Raw genomic sequence first — 17,798 nt, 5'->3', positions numbered from 1 at the left:
TTCAAAATATGTTGGAGCACCTATTATTATTGTAAAGTTTGATAAGTTTTTGAATGGCACATCATTATCAACTAAGAAATTCAGGTTAGGGATAATAATTTGCAAACTAGTTATTCTAGACAAGAATTGTAACTCAGCAAGCTTCGCATTGCTTCTTGAATCTCTCCCATCTCCTTCTAAATCCCAAAGCCTAAAACTTTCCAAAACGTACAACTCCTCTAATTTACAAAGAGAGGATATGACACCAGGTGGTATTCGTGTCAACTCATTACAATAGTTCAAATGTAATAGTCTCAGTTGAGTTAATTGGTTAAACGATATAGGGATCTCCCTAACGTTAGAACCACAAAGGCTAAGAATTTCTAGTTTGCTTAGATCTCCAATTATAGATAAGTCACCCAATTCGCATTCATTAAGATACAAAGTTGTAAGGTTTACAAGAAAGGAAAGTGACTCAGGCAATGGTGATAATTGAGTTTTACTTAAATCTAGAACTCCAAGATTTTTCATGCCTTGAAAGAAATTGTTAGGGACAACTAATTTGGAATTTCGTTGCAGTAGTAACGACTGCAACTTTGGGCATTCATCGCATCTGGTACCTCTTTAATATCATTTAATATCAATGAGATACACATGAGATCTTCAAATGTATCTCTTTCTGGCCACTCTTTCAAACTAGTACCAGCTTTTACTAAGAATGTATGGTTGTGTTTGGGTGCTATATGATATGTGCAACATCACGAACTACATCATGCATTTTGACATATTTCTGACCATATCCTTCCCTAATCAATAGAAAAGAAGAGATAAGGTTACTTACAATAGCATGTGTTCTGACTCTAATATCCTCAATTGTCCCCAAGTCTTTGAACCATCTCAATCCTGTTCCGTATCTCACTAAGACTTCAACAGGAATTACGAAATCTTCAGGAAATACAGAGCAAAATAAGAAGACAGATTTTGCCTCACTTTCAAGAAAATTGTAACTCAACTCCAAGGATGAAATTACATTTTCATGCATTCCTTCAATATTTGTTGATGTTGACCTTTTAAGTTGTTGTAAAGCATCACGCCACTCATACATGCCTCTGTTCTTCAGTGCCCTGGCTACAGTCACAATTGCAATCGGTAGACCATCACATTCAGCGGTTACTTCTCTTGCGATTGAGCTTATAATAGAATTTTCAACATCCATGCCAACAAGCTCCTTGAATAGCGCCCATGACTCCTGTTTTGTCAAAGTTCCAACAATAAATGTCTTGTCACAGCCCATTTGATCGCATACATTTTTCCTTCGAGAGGTAAGCACGATCTTACAACCTCCATGGTCCTTCCCAAAAGGAATGCCAATCTCCTCCAATTGAATTCTTCTCCAAATATCATCCAATATTATAAGGATTCGTTTCTCTTTCTTAATTCTCTGCCACAGGGAACTTGCTCTTGCTGATTTAGAGTTAACCAAGAGTGAAGTCAGACCTAGCATTTCAGCAATTTCGGCTTGAATATTCATGATATTTGGGGTTTGAGACACAACCACCATAACTACTGAATCGTACAACTTCTCTTCTTTAGCTTGTTTGCCAACTTGTTTCACTAGTGTGGTCTTACCCACACCCCCCATCCCGCATATTCCAATTATGCTGACCCTGTCATCTTTCAAGGCCTCCATAATTTCATTCTTGATTGATTCTCTGGATTTGAAAATTCCAGAAAATCCCACAGTTGGAGAGATAATGCCCGAAGAAGGAGGAGGAGGCTGAGATAGAGATTGGAATTTTCCATCTTCTTGGAGCTGAGTGATCTCTGCTATCTTCTGCTTTGCCACCTTGCTGAGCCGGTAGCGCAATCTGAGATTGATGCACTACCCTTTGAAGCACATCTTGTTCGCATTGCTTTCATCTTCCAAAAACTTCTTAGCTTCTGCAGAGACATTATCAACTTCTGATATCCAATTTTGGACGGCAAGTAAAATAATTTCACCGTTTCTTTTAGCAGCATGAATCTTCACTTGTTTGTCACCTCTGATAGCCTCGAGTCTCAGAACTTGCTTTCTTAATCCTTCGATGTTGTCATTGTAGTTAAGCAGGTAACCAGTATGATGGCCTGCTGCATCAAACAGGGTGTTGGAAATGTTGCCCGCAATTGAACTGATAGTTGAAGCACAAATTTCCATGTTCTTAATTTTCTTTGTTTTCGATTGTTGAAAGACGATGAGAGAAAAATGATGGATAGAATGTAGGAAAGAGAGGTGAATGGCCAGTAATTCACTTCTTATAAAGATATTCTTTTCCTCATATCAAAATTAAGAATCTATTGTAACACTAAGGAAAAGAATTACAGCATCAAGCAATTGAAAGAGAAAAGAGAAAGGCATTAAAGTACAAAAGATTTCTTATAGAAGATGCCTTGGGACTCAAGGATTCTTTGGTTCTATTATCATTGAAAAGATTATTCTTTCCTTCATTCTTTGCTCTAATTCCAAACAGCTTTGCCCTCAACTCAAGCTTAATATTCTTTTCTTCTATAATCACTAAAGTGTTTTAGAGGTCTTATTTTTATTCTAAAAGCACTTACATGATTCACTGATTTCACAAGCCTATGCATGAGATAAATTTGATCAATTAAGAGAAAAAACAATTTCCCTCACAATTTTATATATGTTGTATTAGGATAAAACTTAATAATAAACATTAATTCGTCCCCAATTACAGTTTGTTATTGAAAAGATTGTGAAAACTGTGATGATTTGTTATTAAAAAGATAAAGAATTAGTAATAACAACAAATATTGTATATTACCATTTGGATACTAAGAGTGAAAAAATTATATACTAATTCGTCCCCAAATGTGAATCCTTTTATAAAATATTTTGTCCCTAAATGTATTCTTTTTGGGACAAAATAAAGTTATTTAGAATGAAATCAAATTCGTTTATAGAGAAAAAATTTCATCCCCAAATTTATATCGTTTTATCACAAAATATAAGTTCGTTGACAATAACTGGTTGTTAAGAACAATTTTTTTTGTGGGTATTATGTTTTGATGATGCGTCTTTTGTAACGATTTGATTTTTTATTACAATTGACTTTTTGGGCAAAAATCTTTTTTCGCCTTTTATGGAATTTGTTGTTGTGAATAATAAGAAATGTGTGCCATCAAATATAAGTAGGAAATGCTAACATTGTATAAACTTGGTGAAGAAATCTTCTCAGAAGAAAGCTTATGCTGATTGATGTTGTGCTTCTGATTCCTACCCTTCCAAAAAAGCTCTCACACATTTGTTAAACATATAATGAAAATTGTAAAATAAATATATTTTACTTGAACAGCTCTAGAAAACACAATACTCTAACCAGAGCTTATACTGACTTGTCTGATAGATTGTAAAATAAATATATAGTTGCTTTGATGCCAATTAGCAGCTCCAAATAACGACTCCACTTGCATATAGATCAGCTTTCTCTATTACAAGTCAAGGACAACTTGAGAGTAGTAAAATTTGAAGACTTTGAACTTATTTGATGTTCAACAACCAAGTAATTTTTCAAGCATCACAGATTAAGTAGACCCTCAGAGTGAGGGGAATTTGGAGCCCAAATGCACCTACAACTGTGTTGAGCTCCTTTGTTAACTAGTTGTCAGCCTGCCGCCTTGCAACAGACTGTTATTGGGGTCCTGTAAAGCTGGACGAAGCCTCCAGGATACACCAGTTTCAGGACACTACTCTCCCTAGAAACAGACTCTGTTTCCATAATTACTGCAGGAATTTTTCGGAAGCAAAAGAAACCAGGACAACAGCAGCCCTGGTTTCCAAATTTATGAAAAATTCTTTGGCTAGAAGACAAATGTTCCAAGCGATGAAAATTATGTGAAGAATTTTAGGGAAATGGGAGATTGTTCTTTGATCTTGGCTTTAATTGGATGTTATTAAAAATTTTAAAGTAAGGAATCCTATGGAGAATTTTTTTTTTTTAAATCTTGATTGCCATTTTTCATTTGTTAATTTCTATAAATTTGTTTTGTCTGTTCTTTACAAAATCCTATATTTTGTGTTTTTCTTGCTTTCTAAATTGACTTTTTTTGTTTTTTTGTTAATGTTTTTTGTTCTAAAATTGGATTCACAAATTTATATTTAGGAAGGTAATATCATCATAGCTAATGTAAATTTTATTTTATTTTAAATATATGTAAATGTGACAATGGGTTGGGTGTGTCTAATTTGACAGGTCGAATCATAGCTGCTGGATTGTGTTAGTGTGGGTGTTTTGATGGGCCAGTCAATTGAAAATGTTTGCAGGCCCATAGGCCTTCCTCACAAGCCCTGACGCACAACCCATATTTTTGCAATTATACCCCTCAGGTCAGAATTTTTTAGCTTTGAGACGACCCATAGTCAAGTCTAAATATATGAGACTCAAAAGGAATATTAATATCCCAATACCTAGAAAAGGACTAGGTCAAACAATATGATACCTTCCAAAACTGATATCCTGAAAGATTTCCAAGGACAAGCTCTATGATGATCTCACATGTTTCTCCATCAGTGAGCTAACTTCATTCTCAAAATCTTGTATTTATAAGCTAATAAATAATACAATTTGGATTAGGAAATACCTTTCTAATCTTTGTAGAATTATATTATTATTCTTAGTATAATGTATTTCTATTAGGACAATATTAAGAAGTTTGTCATTAATAAATGTCGAAGGATTTATATTTCTAGCGAAGTATCAAAGATGTAAGGACTTAATAAACATTAATCTAAAACCCGTTTGAATATAATTGATTGAGTTAAAAGAAGTTAAACCTTTTTGTCAAAACTTAAATGGATCTATGAGTAATATAAGAAAAGCTAAATCCTATTTTAGATTGATCAAATAAGTCATATCTAAGTTTAGATAGATCGTCTTATGTATTAAATGTTATAATATTCCACCTTGGTCAAACAAATAAAAATAAATAAGTATCTAACGCAATAGATATCCAAGTTAGATTCACTCAAGTTATTTTAATACTTGATTGGGTTTTAGGGAGGCTCGAGCTTGAGATACGACATGCCAGCTCTAGCTCTAGACAGGAAATGCTAGTTAAATCTCATAAGTTATAAATTTATCAATTACCCCCTTATTAAAAGTTTAAATGTAATATTTGAAGAGTGTAAGTCCAAAATTTCAAAATTTTAAAAGTTTAATTGAGAGTTAGTGAGCTCAAGTTTAACTTGACAATAATTAAGCTACTTGTGACTTAATTCATTTGCAACCCTAGGTAGAATATATAGTTGGGATATCTTGCAAAAATGATAATAGGTCTAAATTCAATAGACAATATGAATTGCAAAAGATATTGAACATACCATTGGGTGTAACATTATGCCATATCATTTTGGATGCATAGCATGATTTCTTTTCAAAAACACCCCTAAATAGGCATCAAAGTATGAGAAAAACAGCGACCCAATGTAAGATAATTTTAGTTGCAAAACAAAATAGAAATTACCAGACAAATGCTTGTCCAAGGAACCATTGGAAGCAAACTAAAATATCATAACCCATTCCTATCATTGCAATAGCAAATTGGTATGAACTTTGAAAGAAATACATCTAAAAATTAACTATTGAGATTAGAAAATCCAAAATTAGATAAATCTCATACTAAAAGTTTATACATATCTGTAAAGGATCTGAGTCTCATATTTTACACTTGGGATCATAATACAGACTACTATCACCAAAATCAAGTCACTGTTGTCTTCATTGGAGATGTTCCTTGGGGAAGATATAGCGGTTGCTGAAGGCAATACTTCTAGTATTGCATCTGCCAGATCTGTGATGGCAGAACACATGCAGCTGAGGGCAGGAAAACATCCCCACTTTTGATTGCCACATTCAAGAGCCAACTCCCTTTACTCCATGTAAATGCCTTCAGGGGCTTTTATGCATTCACTCACAAAGCTGCAGTTATACATACTACAATTAATTTAACTCTGTATATTACCATTTTAGTGCTCATATCGACACACAAAATTGATATTTTTGTAACGAGTCATGTACCAGACTGCAAATGCCAGAAGACTCATGACAAGATTTTGGCCTAGCCCAAGGAGAGCTTCATCAGTGCTGGAATTAAGCAACCAAACATTATAGTGCCCAACCTAATGAAGAGGAACAAAAATATGAGATCAAGAAAGTTGGTAGAAAGCAGTTGTGACAGTACTCATAATTAAGGGTGGACAAGAAAGATGCAAGCTAAAACATATGAAATTGGGTTTCACAATCAAATCTGGTATGCCAGAGTATGAACGTTGCCAAATCATCAGCTTTCCAATTTTTGCTTTCCATCTGGTCTTTGCATGGATCGCCAGTATTCTCAACACAAATGTTTGGTCAAATTATCACACTATCTCAAGACAGTGGCATCGTCATGAATTCTCAAATGAGATCTCACAAAGCCATTGTTGTCTTCATTGGAGTTGTTCCTTGAGGAAGATATAGCAATTGCCGAAGGTAAGGCTTCTAGTGCAGCATCTGCCAGAACATGATGAAAGAAGGTGTGCAGTTGAGGGCAGGTACATGCCCCCAGTTTTGAATGCCAGATTCAAGAGCCAACTCCCGTCACTCCATACCAATCTCTCCCAGTGTTTATATCTGCTGACTCACAAGGCTGCATTTGTAAATGCAACAATTAATTTAACTGTGTAGATAGCCATTTCAGTGCTCATATCGATACATGAAAATGCTAAATTTGTAACTAGTCATGCACCTGACTGGAACTGCCAAAAGACTCATAACTCCTTTCTGACTGAGCTCATCAAGAATTTCATCAGTGTAGGGCTTCGGCCATTGTATCGGCCACACTTGACTCTAACGAAACAAAAGAAGGGGAAAGGAATGAAAAACCAAAGAATAACCAACCAAACATTTTAGTATCCAACCTAATGATAAGAGTGCTCATAATCTAGGGAAGACAAGTAAGAAGCTAAAACTTACACAGTTGGATTTCTTTTAAAGTAAAACCTGGTATACCAGAGTATGATCATTGCAACTCCTCGCCTTTTCAGGTTCTACACAGTTAGGTAGATACACTCCTCCATCTGGTCTCTGTAAATATCACCAGCATTCTCGACAAAACTAACTGGTACTCCATGGGCACTAAAGAAGATCATTACCTGTAGTTTCACATACAGAAGTCAAAAAAGTTGTATAGAGCTTATTACATCAAATGACTCCAACCCAAGCAAGCCAAATTTTATTACATATACTGGTTTTGTACTGTAAAAGATCCATATAGAAAAGGACTATCTACTAAGTAAGTTCACATCTTCAGGATTTAAGAATTTCCCCAACACTTTCTGAATCAAGTCAGCCGTAGACTTGATGTAACCTTCTTGGTGATACCAGGACCTTATGATAGAAACAGGCATCTTAGATAGGTATGCATCTTCCCTGACATATTATTCTCACTCAGAAATGGTTCATGATATACAAATTGATTTACCACAGGCAAGAAATCGGAGAATATTCTAAAACGGAAGCAGCACCTAAATATTTTCTCAAGAACAAGGATGCTTAACCCAATTGCAGAGAGAGAACTGCAGATAAAGTGGCTGCACTACGAGCCTTGTAATTTTGTCTCTCTTAATCTGCCAAATGTAGCGAAATTTTGAACTATCAGGACACTGACAATTTTAAGATAGAAAGGGGCCATTCTTATCATAAAGCAGTAGTTAAAACATGTTGTCCTAAAATAATGCAATTGAACACTGGAAAGAAGCTTACAAATAGAAAAAAAGGGCAACCTATCTCTTGCTTTGTCTTTGTTTTTCTATTTTTCAATTATTTTCAAAAGAGTTTAAAAACTGATCCATGAAATCACATTTAACAAAACAAAACGATACAAGCTCATAAACCACACGACAGTTCAATGTGAGGCAAAAAGGTGAGAAGACTAAAACCTACCTCCTCTGTAAACAGGTACCAATACCTCATTCCAACATAGATGTTGACAGGTAAGTTCTTTGCTTCCAGGGCAATTCTAAGAGCCTGTGCCTGCAACAAGTTTTTCAAATTACAATACACAATATTACAGACAAAACTGAAGGACAAAAATGAAAAAAAATAGAGCACAGATTTTCTAAGTAAAAATTTAGAAAAAGAGGAAGAAAATAGATAAAATGCAATGAACAAACATGGCCCAAACATAAACAATGTCACAAATAGCAGGACATGTCAAACTGTAGAACAGAAATTAAATTAGCCAAGGGCCATTGAATAAACTGAAATAACCTGGGCAGGCGTATGATGTCCTCTATTATAAAAAAATGGGTGCAAAAGTAACATTTTAAAGGTACAAATATAAAAAGAGATAATAATTTTAAGAACAAAGAAAAGAGGGACAATCTGAATTACCGGATCTGCAAATAAATTATACAAAAATGTCTGAACGGCGTGAACTGTCTCTGGCTCCAAGATTCAGAAGTAACACTCCAACCTTATTTTCGGTGGCATGCGAATGGACTGATATTCTGCATGCTCATCTCAAGCTGCAATTCCATGCTCTGTTTTCCCCTGGATTTTCCATTACAATTTTCTGATACCAATCTAAAACAAGAATGTTGTGATTATGGCAAGGGGGAATCAAGCCACTGAAGAATGAAAAAAAGCATTTTACATCCAATTATTGTTGAAATAGTATAAATATTTAAAATACTCAAGGCTTTTGCTACACTAATCCTGGTTTATGTGTATAGCTTGTTCACTTTTTGTATCATCCCCTGCTCAAAATACTACTTTTGAATAAAGCCAAAACTAATAATACCGTGGAAGGGAAAACTATCACACTATCCCAAGACATTGGCATCATCAGGAATTCTCAAACGAGATATCACAAATTTATTGTCATCGTCACTTGTGGAAGACATAGCAGTTGCTGAAGGTAAGGCTGCTACTATTGCATCTGCCCGATCCATGATGTAGGGAGATGTGCATTTGAGGGTGGGTACACATCACTGATTTTGAATGCCAGACACAAGAGCCAACTCCTTGTACACCATGGCACTCTCACAAAGCTACAATTGTAAATACAGCAATTAATTTAACTCTGTAGATAGCCATTTTAGTGCTGATATCGACATCCAAAATTGCTATTTTTGCAACCAATCATGTACCTGACTGGAAATGCCGGAAGACTCATAACACCTTTTTGGCCAAGCTCAACTAGAACTTCATCAGTGTAGGAATTAACCAACCAAACAATATAGTGCCCAACCTAATAAAGAGGGAAAAAAATCTGATATCAAGAAAGTTGGTGGACAGCAGTTGTCACAGTGCTCATAATTAAGGGGGGACAAAAAAGATGGAAGCTAAATCTTACGAAATTGGGTTTTACAATCATACCTTGTATGCCAGAGTATGATCGTTGCTAAAACATCGGCTTTCCAATTTTTGCACTCCTCCATCTACTCTTTGTAAGGGTGACTAGCATTCTCAACATGACTGACCGGTACTCCATGGGCAATAAAGAATGTCATTACATGTAGTTCCACATATAGAAGTCAAACAAAGGTTGCAGAGAGAAAAACTCATCAAATGACCACAACCCAGGCACGAATACATGTACTGATTTTGTGCTGCAAAAGAACCATATAGAGGAAGAGTATCTAGTAATTAAATGTACCTCTTCAGGCTTTGAGAATATCTCCAACTCTTTCTGAATCAAGTCAAGCCATAGACTTGATGTAACCTTCTCAGTGATAACAGGATCATATGATAGAACCAAGCATCCTTGATAGGTAAGCATTTTCCCTGACATATTATTATCACTCAGAAATGGTTTATGATGTACAAATTGATTTACTACAGGCAAGAAATTACAGAATATACTAAAACAGTAGCAGCACCTCAATATTCTCTTCATAGTATGGATGCTTGACCCAGTTGTAGAGATAGAGAGCCGCGGATGAGATCCTCGGCTGAAACAAAGCAAGTTTCATCTTGGTTAAGCTAGGAACACCATCTTCTCTGTTGATGCAAGCAGCAGCCTTTTCTCCTTTCTCATTCATGATTATTTCTTATAGATACCTGTTTTCAAGCTTGCTTTTACCTCAATTTTCTATTACAAAAACAATAGAATTGCATCAGAATGACAAATTAAATACGTATTAGAGCTATATCGGCGAGAGTGGGGGAATTCAGTACCTAGAATAAATAAGCATATGAAATGTGTCTCCTCTGGTAAGTGTTCATTGGCATGCCACCTTGCCACACTGAATTTGCCCACCTATTTGCGATATTGATAATGCATAATCATTAGTCCTGTAGTAAGGATTTTAATCGTTGCTATTCCCAGTAAAAATTTAATAAATCAAAATTCAATAGTCTATAAATTGCAAATGATATCAAAAACCTCCGCAGCTTGTCTGCTCTTCTTTTTCTGCTACAAATCCATGCTCTGTATTCCCCTGCATGTTCTGTTACAATTTTCTGATATGAATCTAAATAAACTATATTGTGATTATGGCAAGGGGGCATCAAGCCATTGATAAAAGAAAAAGGTATTTTACATGCTAATAATATTGTTCAAATAGTATAAATAATTTCAATTGAACTGAATTCTTATATAAACATCCAAGGTTATTGCATTGCTAGGAAATGAACATTAAACAGAATTCCCATTTTGCGCTTTGCCAATTATAATCTCTGCTCCGGATGCCAGTCTTGTTCTACAAAGCATTAACAAACTTCAGTTGTCAATAATAATTATGACAAAACTATAACCAAGTTTGATTCAGTTGATAGTAAATTTCCTCTTTGAAGTTCATTAATCAATATTAAATTAATGTTTAATTTCATTGTAATTATTATAAAAATTTGATGAACATGGTTCGCACCAGTATGCATTGCAGAATCAAGTCTGAGTTGATGCATTTTCATCCTTCTTCTTCTTCATCTTCTTCTCCTTCTTCTTCTTCTTCTTCTTCGTACCCGGCTTCAGCACTGTCTTCTGTGATTCAAATAAAAAGAAACATCTAATGAGAGCTTTTTCAAATATTGAACACACGTATGCCAGTATAATAAGGACACGTGTCTCCTCACTGAAATTACCCGCCTGTGTTTAGTATTGATAATTCATAAAAATATGATATGACTAGAGACTACCCAAACAAGAATAATAATTTGTTAATTGATTTATTGAAACATAAATCATTCATACCTTTTACTTGTTGTCTTCTAATTTCCTCCTGCAAAACAATTCACACTTTTCCATAATTCATTATTTCTCTAACAATATAACCATATCTATTATCATGTCTAAATTATTAATTTTCCAATACAATTTATTAAAAAAAATATTTACAATTGTTTACCATCAACAATTAATTACTTCACATACCTGTTGTTCTTCGAATAATTGTTGGATTGTAGAGTTAAGGTTACCCATCCATCGTTCTTTATAAGTGGGAATAAATGTGTTAACTTTGTTGAGCTTCGATGTTAGTTGTTCTCCATAACCAAAGATCTTTATACTGGGACATTCATCGATATCAACTGTCTCCAAAATTGGAAATTCAATTGAATATGAACCTGAGCTTAAACATCCAAGGTTGTTTAGACTAAAAAATACCAAGAAGGACAAACTAGGAAACACAATCTTCTCTATTGATGATGATGATGATGCTTCCTCATTTGTGATTATTTCTTCCAGTGTTGAGCATCTAGCTATTGTAAGTCTTCTAAGCTTTACCAGGCTTTTGACTATGGAGGGGGTGAATAGTTTTTTCAATTTGGAGCAATCAGATATTCTCATTGAACTTAAGTTTCCCAAACTTGATAAGGTTGTGGTGAGATCTTTCTTTGGTGGTATTAATTCCCCTTCTTTCATTATGAAAATCTCCTCTAAACTGATACAATATTGTATAATCATATCTTCCAAACAAACAAGACTTTGCAATAAAGCCCATGAAAACAACTTAATTAACTTTGGGCACCTAAACAAACTTAATATCTTCAAGTTGCATAGGTTTATGAATTGAGTGTCACCCATCCATATATGTGTCATATTTGCTAGATAATACAATTCTAGATTCTTCAATGACGAGAGCATCTTTGTTTCTCCATCTACCACCTTAGCCTCTTTACAATCAAATATATATGCCACTGAATTACACCAACCTACACTCAAATGTTCAAGGCTTTGAAAGTTCCATAACAAATTACTTGGAACAATATTCAACAACTTGTTGCACCCATTAACAGTCAAATTTTTGAGCTTATTGAAGGACTGGATTGAGGGTTCACCATGACATATTTCAACCAAGTTGGGATTGCCAATAATTTGTAGAAACTCTAAGTTGTGGAAACTTAAATTTGATGAACATTCCAAAATATTTACAAGAAATGTTACCTTCTGATTAAGCACTGCTAAATACTTCAGCTCATTCAGTCCTCTATTTACTAGATCATAAAAGATGTTGTCCAAACCTATAATATATAGACAATCTGTTCTTTCAATTACCAAATTCTTCAAGCAATCAAGTAATCCTAAAATCATAACCTCATTATTATATGAGATCATCAATTTTCGTGAATACTTGCTTGAAAAAAACTTAAAATGTTCTTTTTCAACATCTGTTGGAGCACCTATTATTATTGTAAAGCTTGATAAGTTTTTGAATGGCACATCATTATCAATTAAGAAATTCAGGTTTGGGATAATAATTTCCAAACTAGTTATTCTATACAAGAATTGTAACTCAGCAAGCTTCGCATTGCTTCTTGAATCTCCCCCATCTCCTTCTAAATCCCAAAGCCTAAAACTTTCCAAAACGTACAACTCCTCTAATTTACAAAGAGAGGATATGACACCAGGTGGTATTCGTGTCAACTTATTACAATAGTTCAAATCTAATAGTCTCAGATGAGTTAATCGGTTAAACGATATAGGAATCTCCCTAACGTTAGAACCATAAAGGTTAAGAATTTCTAGTTTGCTTAGATCTCCAATTATAGATAAGTCACCCAATTTGCAATCATTAAGGTACAAAGTTCTAAGGTTTACAAGAAAGAAAAGTGACTCAGGCAATGGTGATAATTGAGTTTCACTTAAATCTAGAACTCTAAGATTTTTCATGCCTTGAAAGAAATTGTTAGGAACAACCAATTCAGAATTTTGTTGCAGCAGTAACGACTGCAACTTTGGGCATTCTATCACATCTGGTACCTCTTTAATATCATTAAACATCAATGAGATACACATGAGGTCTTCAAATGTATCTCTTTCTAGCCACTCTTTCAAACTAATACCAGCTTTTACTAAGAATGTATGGTTGTGTTTGGGTGCTATGATATGCGCAACATCACGAACTACATCATGCATTTTGACAGATTTCTCGCCATATTCTTCCCCAATCAATAAAAAAGAAGAGATAAGGTTACTTACAATAGCATGTGTTCTGACTCTAATATCATCAATTGTCCCCAAGTCTTTGAACCATCTCAATCCTGTTCCGTATCTCACTAAGACTTCAACAGGAATTACGAAATCTTCAGGAAATACAGAGCAAAATAAGAAGACAGATTTTGCCTCACTTTCAAGAAAATTGTAACTCAACTCCAAGGACGAAATTACATTTTCATGCATTCCTTCAATATTTGTTGATGTTGACCTTTTAAGTTGTTGTAAAGCATCACGCCACTCATACATGCCCCTGTTCTTCAGTGCCCCGGCTACAGTCACAATTGCAATCGGTAGACCATCACATTCAGCGGTTATTTCTCTTGCGATTGAGCTTATAATAGAATTTTCAACATTCATTCCAACATGCTCCTTGAATAGTGCCCATGACTCCTGTTTCGTCAAAGTTCCAATAGTAAATGTCTTGTCACAGCCCATTTGATCGCATACATTTTTCCTTCGAGTGGTAAGCACGATCTTACAACCTCCATGGTCCTTCCCAAAAGGAATGCCAATCTCCTCTAATTGAATTTTTTTCCAAATATCATCCAATATTATAAGGATTCGTTCCTCCTTCTTAATTCTCTCCCACAGGGAACTTGCTCTTGCTGACTTAGAGTTAACCGAGAGTGAAGTCAGACCTAGCATTTCAGCAATTTCGGCTTGAATATTCATGATATTTGGGTTTTGAGACACAACCACCAGAACTACTGAATCATACAACTTCTCTTCTTTAGCTTGTTTGCCAACTTGTTTCACTAGTGTGGCCTTACCCACACCCCCCATCCCACATATTCCAATTATGCTGACCCTGTCATCTTTCAAGGCCTCCATAATTTCATTCTTGATTGATTCTCTGGATTCTAAAATTCCGGAAAATCCCACAGTTGGTGAGATAATTCCTGAAGGAGGAGGAGCAGGCTGAGATAGAGTTTGGAATTTTCCATCTTCTTGGAGCTGAGTGATCACTGCTATCTTCTGTTTTGCCACCTTGCTGAACCGGTAACGCAATCTGAGGTTGATGCACCACCCTCTGAAGCACATCTTGTTCGCACTGCCTTCATCATCTAAAAACTTTTCAGCTTCTTCGTTGACTTTACCAACTTCTGATATCCAATTTTGGACATCAGGTAAGACAATTTCTCTGTTTCTTTCAGCAGCATCAATTCTCACTTGGATGCTGTCTCTAGTAGCCTTGAGTTTCTGAGCTTGCTTTCTTAATGCCTCGATGTTGTCATTGTAGTTAAGCAGGTAACCAATCCGACCGCCTGCTGCATCAAACAAACGGCTGAAAAAAAACTCTGAAATTGAACTGACAGATGAAGTAACAATTTCCATGATGTAAATTTTTGAGTGATTCTGATTGTTGAAAGTTTGAGGATGAATAATGATGGATCAAATGAAGAAAAGAGAAAGAGGATGGTATGTAATTTTTATCTTATAATGCTTCGATCTTTTTCCTTCTGTCTCAAGGCTTCTTGGTTCCATTCTTTTCAAAGTTGTTAAAGAATCTTTTCAACAATTTCCCAAGTTCCTTTTGGTATTTTGGATTTCATATATACTTTGCCTGCCTCTTAAGGCTTCTTTGATTCCATGAACCTTGCAAGTCATTCGTTGGTTCCATCTTTGCCTTTTCTCTCTACTCAAGGCTACTTGCTTCATATTCTTTTCTTTATAAAGAATTTATGTATGCAGATTCTTATATTATTTCTACCTTCAGAGATTAAAATGAGTTAGCATATTCTTGATTATTACTTTAAAAAGGTTATTAAAATGTAAATACAATTCGGATTGTTCAGTTGTTGTATCTTAATATTTTTAATATTTGAAAATGTGTTTGATATAATATTTAAAAAGATATTCTTTTCCTCATAAGAAAATTAAGAATCAGTTGTAACACAAAGGAGAAGAATTACAGCATCAAACAATTGAACGACAAAAGAGAAAGACACTAAAGTAGAAAAGATTTCATATAGACTTTGCCTCGGGACTCAAGGCTTCTTTGCTTCCATTTTCATTGAAACATTATTCTTTCCTTTCTTTCTTTGGACTAATTCCGGCAGCTTTTGCTCTCAACTCATGCTTTATATTCTTTTCTTCTATATTCTTTGAAGTATAAACAACTCATGTGGAGATTTTATATATATTTTTTTTCAAAGCACTTAAATTGATTTACTGATTTCACAAGCCTAGGCATGAGATAAATTTGATCAATTTAGAGATAAGCAATATACTTCACAATTTTATTCATGCTGTATAGTGGTTTCCCAAATTCTAAAAGGGGTTACCTCGATTCAAGAAGGACAAATTTGAAAAGTGAACTTTCAAAGAGATTCATGGTAGTGGCAAAGGGATTAAGCCAATAGTTGAAAAATAAGCATTAACCATATGTTTAAAGATTTTTTCTCGGGGCATTCGTTGTGTAACCTAAGAGAACTTGTATTTGCAGGATAAGGAGAAAGGCAGAGCTATATATACAAGGCATGTAAAAATTTTCAAAATTTATTTAGAAATATACTAACAAAATCCATGAAGGGTTTAGTTTCAGTTAATTTCCACTCCTTTGATTTCTGCTAAATTTCATTTGTGCATTTGTGTTTCATAAGAAGAAAAGGCAACTACTTTGAATGTTGTTCACTTTTCCTAGACTTACTTTTTTTTTTCCTCTTTTATGCATGATGATCTTCACCTTCACTCTGCTCCTGAAGAGTATGGCTCCTAGTTAGCATCTGGGATACAATCACTTTTTGTCTAGTTTATTTTGCATCTTGCTTTCAAGTGCACGAGATGTCACAGTAATACTTAAGTTTATTTTGCAATCTAGGTTAGCTAAGGAATCCAACCTATATTAAGAGTGTAATAACTAATGCGATTAAAATACCACTACTACTATTGAGCTGCTAAACTAATGCAACTCAGATAGTGTTTGGATCAACCTCTAGATCAACAATATTTAGGGGTTAAGATTTCACTGACAATCCCAACTTGTAGTTGATTGAATATACTCTCTCTAATTCATAATGTGTTGATGGTTGGTAATTTTATGTTACGCTAGTTCCTCTCTTGAGGTTGACTAAACATGTAAGTATTAAATGAGCACCTATTCTCATAGTACTTGGTTAATATTAAATGGGCACCTATTCTCATAGTACTTGGTTAATATGCACCCTTTTAACTTTGTGACACCAATGACTCCACAAGGGCTTCATCTATCTCTAGAATTCAGTATCTAGGTTTAATGAATGTATGAACTAGTCTAGCATCTACCTCTCGATAGTCTACGTGAATCTACTAACATGCATAAAGTCAGGCCTCTGACTAGACATAAGACATAATGCTCTCATCCATTATATGAAACATCAACAGAATTTATTAATAAGAATATAAAAACTACAAGTTCAAGTGCATTGAAGGATCCCTCTCAATGCCGAAAATTGTAGAAATTAGCCACACATAATTCTCAGAGACACCAACAACAATAATCAAAATTCATAATAATATTTCAAGACTAAAATTAAGAAGATTCTCAATGATCGCTCATATCAGCTGCTCGAATTTTCTCGAAATCGGGCTTTTGTGGCTTGCAGAAACTCAGGAAAACAGGAACGTAAGTCAGTTGTCAAAATCTCGGAAGAGTGAAGTCTTTCTCCTAAGTCTAAGCGATCCTTGGGAGTTTAAGGCGTGTAAGATTGTTGAATATATTCTTCAAATCATTTGAATAACCTAATGATGAGGGTAATAAATTAAAGATCAAGAAAGTCGGTACACAATAATTATGACATTGCTCATAATTTAGGGTAGACAAGAAAGATGGAACCTAAAATAAACGAGCATATAACATGTGTCTCCTCCGGTAAGTGTTCATCAGCATGCCACCTTGCCACACTGAAATTGCCCACCCATTTGTGATATTGATAATGCATAATCATTGGTAGTGCAGCAAGGATTTTAATCGTTGCTATTTCTAGAAAAATTCAGTGAATCAGAATTCATCAGACTGTAAATTGCTAATGATATCTAAAACCTCTTCCGCTTGTCTGTTTTTCCTTTTTCTGGTACAAATCCAAGCTCTGTTTTGCCCTGTATTTTCCATTACAATTTTCTGATATGAATCTAAACAAACTATGTTGTGATTATGGCAAGAGGGCATCAAGCCATTGATCTAGTTGTAGAGATAGAGAATTGTGGAAAAAGTGGCAGCAAAACGAGCCTCTTTTCAAGTAGAAGTGTATTACTAACTGTTACCATGTAAGGGTGAAAATGCTATTTCTGTAATGTGCCTGTGCAATGCTCTCCAGAGCAGAAATTTTAATCAATATTACCAAAAATAAATGTTGCATCCAGTCCAG

General features: G+C 34.8%; 2 protein-coding genes and 1 pseudogene across 2 annotated transcripts; all 3 read right to left on the bottom strand.

Moving 5' to 3' along the window:
* Positions 1 to 850: 850 nt before the first annotated feature.
* LOC123209522 (probable disease resistance protein At1g52660) lies at positions 851 to 1,387 on the bottom strand. Its single transcript, XM_044627603.1, has 2 exons — positions 1,010 to 1,387; positions 851 to 924 (listed from the first exon to the last, which is right to left on the bottom strand). Exons 1-2 carry the CDS (start codon positions 1,271 to 1,273, stop codon positions 916 to 918), a joined length of 273 nt encoding a protein of 90 aa, XP_044483538.1. The 5' UTR covers positions 1,274 to 1,387; the 3' UTR covers positions 851 to 915.
* A 4,339-nt stretch (positions 1,388 to 5,726) lies between these two features.
* The window catches only part of LOC123201867, a 67,432-nt pseudogene continuing 55,360 nt past the window's right edge, over positions 5,727 to 17,798 (bottom strand).
* LOC123209521 (probable disease resistance protein At1g52660) lies at positions 13,434 to 13,925 on the bottom strand. The gene is made up of 2 exons (XM_044627602.1): positions 13,624 to 13,925; positions 13,434 to 13,538 (listed from the first exon to the last, which is right to left on the bottom strand). Exons 1-2 carry the CDS (start codon positions 13,885 to 13,887, stop codon positions 13,530 to 13,532), a joined length of 273 nt encoding a protein of 90 aa, XP_044483537.1. The 5' UTR covers positions 13,888 to 13,925; the 3' UTR covers positions 13,434 to 13,529.

Source organism: Mangifera indica, chromosome 2, assembly GCF_011075055.1.
Source record: "Mangifera indica cultivar Alphonso chromosome 2, CATAS_Mindica_2.1, whole genome shotgun sequence".
NCBI classification, from domain to species: domain Eukaryota; kingdom Viridiplantae; phylum Streptophyta; class Magnoliopsida; order Sapindales; family Anacardiaceae; genus Mangifera; species Mangifera indica.
The sequence above is the reverse complement of the archived record's forward strand: the minus strand, read 5'-3'. Positions and strand labels throughout refer to the sequence as shown.

Bases quoted from the DNA above. Each gene is read 5' to 3' on its own strand.
- LOC123209522 (XM_044627603.1), bottom strand. From the start codon at position 1,273: ATGGGCTGTGACAAGACATTTATTGTTGGAACTTTGACAAAACAGGAG.
- LOC123209521 (XM_044627602.1), bottom strand. From the start codon at position 13,887: ATGGGCTGTGACAAGACATTTACTATTGGAACTTTGACGAAACAGGAG.